Raw genomic sequence first — 6,220 nt, 5'->3', positions numbered from 1 at the left:
TCCAGCTGACCCAAGTATTACACCCCAGAGGCACAAACTTTCTTCTCAGTGCTGCTCTTGGTGATGGCAGCCCAGCTGATTTTCATGATTTTCAGAGCAGTTCAGTATGGATATTTTTTCCACAATTTTAGGCCCCCTCTGTTTGGATTTGGATCATTTTACCTTATGTAGGAATTACTTTGTTATAGCTCCAGAAAAGACCACAGTTTCTAAGTAGCAATTCCGTTACCTGTATTGCAGATGTGGTACTTACCACAGCATGAAAGCAACAGAACAGTCTTCATCTCAAAGACATACAGAGCTATGCTGCAATTTGTCGCCAGTGACAATGTGGAACATGTGCTAATTTGAAATGTTCTTGGGAGGGGAAAAAAGAAAGGAAAAACGGAGTTTATATTTTGATGGGTTATCTACTACAGTGTCTACAAAGGATACAACTAGCTTTATTCAGCAATCCTAGCTCTACATTAATTTCTATATGTAATCTGTAAATCCACAGAGGAAAGCCATCTTCAAGATAAGAATGCTTGCCAGGCCAGTAGAAAAAAAAAAAAAAAAAGGCCTATGACTTTTTGCCTGCTTGGCAAAAAAATAACCAACCCTCCCCCTCCTCCCTCCACTCCCCCCAAAAAATCCACACCAATTTATTCATGTCAGCAATATAGAGCAAAAGAAAATGTATTTAAAAATGTAATCACATAAATTTAAAGGCAAAATAGGTAATGCATCTGGTCCTTGAACACATAATATAATCTACTAAATATTGATTTCTTAAAAATAATTTATTGCTTTTAATATTTTTCTTTACAACAGAAGATACTCAAAATCCAGAAAGGAAAACTGTAAACTTTTAGTTTGGCATTCACACAAAGTTAAAATACCTGCATTTTTAACCTACAGAGCAACAACGAGAATTATGCAGATTAAAGAATGTTACGGTTGTAACACAGAACCTCTGAAAAAGTTCTTTCTTTTTTTTCCTTTTTCTTTTTTATTTTTATTGCTATCTATCTACTGAGAAATAAGAAGCCGAAAAATCAAGCAAGCATCCAACAGGACAGACAGTGGAATCTCTCAGAACACAATATGCTGGTGATAAAATGAATGCAGCCATCAAAATCAACTGCACTGGCATGGGGTGGAATCAGTTTTCTAAGATTGGGAGTGGGAAAGGAGATTAAATAGTTAGGTGTGCCATACCTTTAAGAGGAGTCATGAATGCCAAACAGTAATAGAATACCAAATCTATACATTCGCAAGCAAATTCCAAACTTTGCTGATTCAGTCTAGAGTCTCCAAGATCAGGTGAAATTCTGATGCTCAGAATAGTAGTAGCTAACGGTTGTGTTTTTGTTCTTTTTTCTTTCCACTTTCCTGAAGTTTCTATTTAATTTAGCAGAAGCAATGTCATCAGCAACAATGTCATGGGCACATCTGAGGCCATGCTAGTGCATAGTAAAAAAGAAAACAAAAACAAAAAAAACAACAAAAACCACTGCTTCTGCAAAAGCTGAATTTTCAGACGAAGCACTTACTCCAAACTGACAATCATCATGCATCCTAGGTATAAAATTTCCACTGGCCTTTTTCTTATTTTAGTCATCTCATAATTTATAATAAATAGGATAATCATAACTGATAAATATGTCTCTTTAGTAAACAAAGGAATGAAGGATCAGTATTTATACAGGATGCATAACTGTAAAAAATATAGATAAATACCATCATTAAACTCTGCCAATGAAAAGATTACTGGCTTCGAGAACAGTGTTTAGACACAGAATTACTGTAAAAATCATACTGTACTGAGTACCTCAGCGTATTTTTATCAAATTAAAATCACAAAAATTAAAATAAAATAGCATTTTAAAAAGATTTCTGATCTCTAGTTCCAAAACTACTGTTGATACATAAAATAAAAACATTTCTTAATGATTACCCATTTGAGAGACTTTACATAAAATTATGGTATCTCCTAGAAAAATTTAGATGAGAAAATTTCATTCCCCTAACAAATTCAGTGTATAAAACTGCAAAAAAAAACAAGCAATGAGAAAAATGTGGAAAAATACTGCAGAAGTGGTTAACGCCTTTTGGGCTAGGATCATTGTTGACAAAATTCTTACATAAGCTCACCAAGGAAGGGATGAATGTGTGTAAAGCGTTTTTGCAGTCAGACACACGCACACTCGCACGTCCTCACCCACACGCTTTTCTCTTTTTTTTTTTACAATCAAATATATATAAGCATAAGTTCAGCTTTCTACATATGTTAGTGTACAATAATTGTTTCACCTCATATAATTACATTTGAGTATTCTTGATTAAGAAAAATTCAGCAGTTTTTTGAAAAGAAGGCTGCATTTACAGTGCATAGCTGTAACAAAAAAGAACATTGTCATACAGTATGTACATAAATAAAAATACTCCATTTAACATCTGTAAATACTCAACTACTTTAGAGAACGTAGCAAATTAACTATCTGCGCTCACACCCAGATAGTTATATCCAACTCTCATTAATAATGTAACACCACGTCCGCTCATTAGAATAAATCGCTGAACAAGCTGCACATTTGACCATTAACACGGCTTTGAAAACTTTGCTGTGGAAGATCAACGTTGTAGACATTTACATGGGTGTCAGAATTAAAAGACGAAACTTCAAAATGTTAGGGAAGCTTTAGCCTTTCATTTTCTCTTCTGCAAGAAAAAAAAAAAGAAAAAAAAAAGAAAGATCTTAAAACTAAAACACATTGCAGGGTTGTGGGACCTGCGGTTTCTTCTGGATTGTCATTTATCACTGTGTTGTGAGAAGAAGCTTCATTTAAAAAAAAATGCAGTGTCTGATTCCCAGACATCAGCAGCCATAGTTCGCAAATTTGTTCTTTTTTCGCTTTGCTTTTGTTTTCGTTTTGTTAAAATGCACTATGTACACATTTTGAAGTTCTACGTTGTAAGTGTATCTCTGTGGAACTGCTGCCATGACATGTGGTTTGCCCTCGGTCGCGAGAGGACCGCAGGCTGCCCCGCCACCGGTCACCCGCGAAAGCAAAGCTGACACCCATGGACACGCGTGTGCTTGCTGGAAAGCCATTCTGCCTCCTCCCTCCTCGAGCAGCTGTGTTCATGTAAACCATGGTTTTGAACAGCGAGTGTAAAGTAGGAGAAATTCCTAAGTATGACTTTTAATTGTCCATTATTGAAGGACGTGATGTCCGTGAGGTATTCGCCATCCCTCCGTTTTCCTCGGGTGTGATACATGTTACCTGCGCAGGCTCCGTTGTGCCTCTTTAAGTAAACTATCAAAATCCATGGAGTCATACTTGCTTTTAGTGGAAGCAGGATCAAAATCATCTGAGTTTGAATCTGAAACCCAAAGAGATGCAAGTTCAGTTAACAGGCACAAGACGCTGGCTTTTTGATAAGAACAAGACTTTAAAAAATGCATAGTATGTCCTCAGCAGAATGAGCGAACTATAAAATGAATGTGTATGTATTGAACCGGTAAACTACTCCAAGGAGCTTCTCCAAAGACTGAGCACTGCCACTCTATGACTCAGTAGTCATAGAATGGCTGAGGTTGGAAGAGATGTCTTGAGATCATCTGGTTCACATCTAGTCCAGGTAACCATCACAGATGTTTTACCAAAAAATGCATTGGTTCTGCATGTAAGGTCTAATATCTCAAACTTACTTCTCCTGAGATAGGTGATAGCAGCTGACTGTGCTGAAAGCCACCACAGCCTGCAGAGAGGCATGCAGGAGACACGGCCAAGGGCTGACCTGCTGCAGGGCCTGATGCACCACACCACACCTCCTTCAATCTCTCCTATTTTCTGCTCTGACTGTTTTGGTTTGCTTTTTCAGAGCATGAGCAACTCAGGGCAGTCTCCATACTGCTGTACAAACAATCTCAGGTGACATCCTCAGCTCTTTGAAACATAAGTGTAACAGCAAGAACAGCAGTTCACCATCTGTGGAATGTGTGTTTTAGGTGGGATATGTAATACCTGCTCCAGTGCTAACAGTTGCCAGGACATCATTCTGCTCCTAGAGCAAAGGAGGGATTGCTTTGTGGCCATACAGTTCCACTGCAGCAATTCCTGACTCGACTGCAAGAATTGTATTTGCTTTTGGAATCATCCCTGTTCAGCACTGGCTCTCCCTGGTTCCTATGTCACAGAGAGTGCCATTTTCTTGCCATTTCTTCTGTTGAATTAATCAGAACTCCCCATTTACCTCTATAAGACATACTGTGAATTAAATGTTCATTACAAGTCCTGTTAAGACAATATCTTCGCACAGAGGAGAGGTGTTAAACTTCTGACTACTATTTTCAAGTGTTTTCTTTCCTCTGTACTCAACCCAAAGCTGATTAATTCTTCCTGTCCTTGTACTAGCTCATGAATTTTAAAGTTCATCCTGCCTGTGTAGCAATATCAGATACAATGAAATACAGAGAATGCAGTCTGAAGTAGAGAAGCTCAACCTGTCAATGGGACAAAGTGAAAATACTCTGCTTAGAGATACTCTGGGAATCCCACTCACTCTGGCAAGATGTGCCAGGAAATACGCCCAGCGATGAATAATCTTTCAGGAGGGTTCCCTTTAGACAACTTATTTCAAACCCTAGATTTTCTGAGACGCAGGAGACCTTCACTTCCACTACCAAAGATAAGTCAAATCAAGTTAAGACTTCAATCTGTTTATAACGTTTATATTGTTTTTATCAGCCTACATTTCAACAAATGCCTTGCTACCTTTTACATATTCAACATTACCTTATATCTCTCCAGCAGTCAATTGCCTTTTCTTAGCTTTATATTATCTGTATAGCCACTGAAGTGAAGTATAGCATATTCATTGTGAACAATGTGTATCGTCTTTATCATTAATTCCAAAAATACATCAATTGGTTAGTGAAAATATATTTGTATTCACTTTCTGCACTGTACAAAGCCAAGGGCAGTAGATACAAGATTTCATTAGCACTGTGTTACAGGGTTATGCAGAGATTTTAATGACTGTGGTCATTTATTCCTAAAAAAAAAAACCCACAGTATCTGATTAATATAGATTCAACAGCAAACTGTCCCTTGCTATTTTATTCAGAAAAGAGCATCTCCTGTACCATTAGACTATTTACACAGGCATCAGGAAAGCTTTAACATTTGATGAATACTTTCAAAGGTAATTAAATAAGAGGTGAGATTATAATATAATATTAAAAGGATGTTTGGGAAGTCTGCATGGTCACTTTACGCATGTACATCAGTACTCCTCCTGTAAGAGTTTTAACACTTCCAAACATCCTTGCAAGGGGAAGCATCATACTCTGACCCACAGTACGGGGCAGAACCCTACATTTATGCCAGAACAGAACTGAGGAAGATCCAGGTGAGTTATCACTGTCAGTCACCAATGGGACAGCATCACTAAGAGATCTGCCATTCTCTCCACTGGCTGGAGCTTCCCACATCATGAATGGAAGTCCTTGCAGGGAGACACGTTCACACATAGATGCTGATGGACAGTGTGAAAACCACCAGCTGAGATCTGTGCCCTTTGCTATAGTACAGGTCAGATTTGGTCAGGAGTCCCTCTAGCTTTCAAACCTAAGAAACTACAAATCGCATTTAAGGAGTATTTCTGACAAATTCTACCACACAACTCACAGCAAAATAAGATTACAGCAAATTTGGGGGAAAGATGAGAAAACAAATCGTGTTAGAGAAAAGGAGCACACCAACAAACAGTAAAGAATTGAAGTTTCTGGGGTACTATCATTTCACTATGGCAATATACTATTGAATACTGGGCATTTCACAGAATCACAGAATCACAGAATTGTAGGGGTTGGAAGGGACCTCTAGAGATCATCGAGACCAACCCCCCTGCCAAAGCAGGTTCCCTACACCAGGTCGCACAGGTAGGCGTCCAGGTGAGACTTGAATATCTCCAGAGAAGGAGACTCCACAACCTCCCTGGGCAGCCTGTTCCAGTGCTCCGTCCATAAAGAAGTTATTGCGCACATTTGTGTGAAACTTCCTATGCTGCAGCTTATGTCCATTTCCCCTCGTCCTGTCTCCACGTACCACTGAAAAGAGACTGGCCTCACCACTATGGCCGCCACACCTCAGATATTTATAAACCTGGATCAGGTCCCCTCTCGGTCTTCTTTCTCAAGGCTAAACAGACCCAGTTCACTTAGCCTTTC

The 6,220-nt window shown here is 38.7% G+C and overlaps 1 protein-coding gene across 1 annotated transcript in view; it reads right to left on the bottom strand.

Moving 5' to 3' along the window:
* Positions 1-971: 971 nt before the first annotated feature.
* The window catches only part of PPARGC1A (PPARG coactivator 1 alpha), a 73,400-nt gene continuing 68,151 nt past the window's right edge, over positions 972-6,220 (bottom strand). The window contains exon 13 of the mRNA XM_003205895.3: positions 972-3,369. Coding sequence (XP_003205943.1) covers positions 3,266-3,369 — 104 coding nt within the window. The 3' untranslated portion in view covers positions 972-3,265. The remainder of the gene's footprint in view (positions 3,370-6,220) is intronic.

The sequence above is a fragment of the Meleagris gallopavo genome, chromosome 4 (assembly GCF_000146605.3).
Source record: "Meleagris gallopavo isolate NT-WF06-2002-E0010 breed Aviagen turkey brand Nicholas breeding stock chromosome 4, Turkey_5.1, whole genome shotgun sequence".
In the NCBI taxonomy this organism is placed as follows: Eukaryota; Metazoa; Chordata; class Aves; order Galliformes; family Phasianidae; genus Meleagris; species Meleagris gallopavo.
This window is presented reverse-complemented; position numbering and strand designations above follow the sequence as displayed.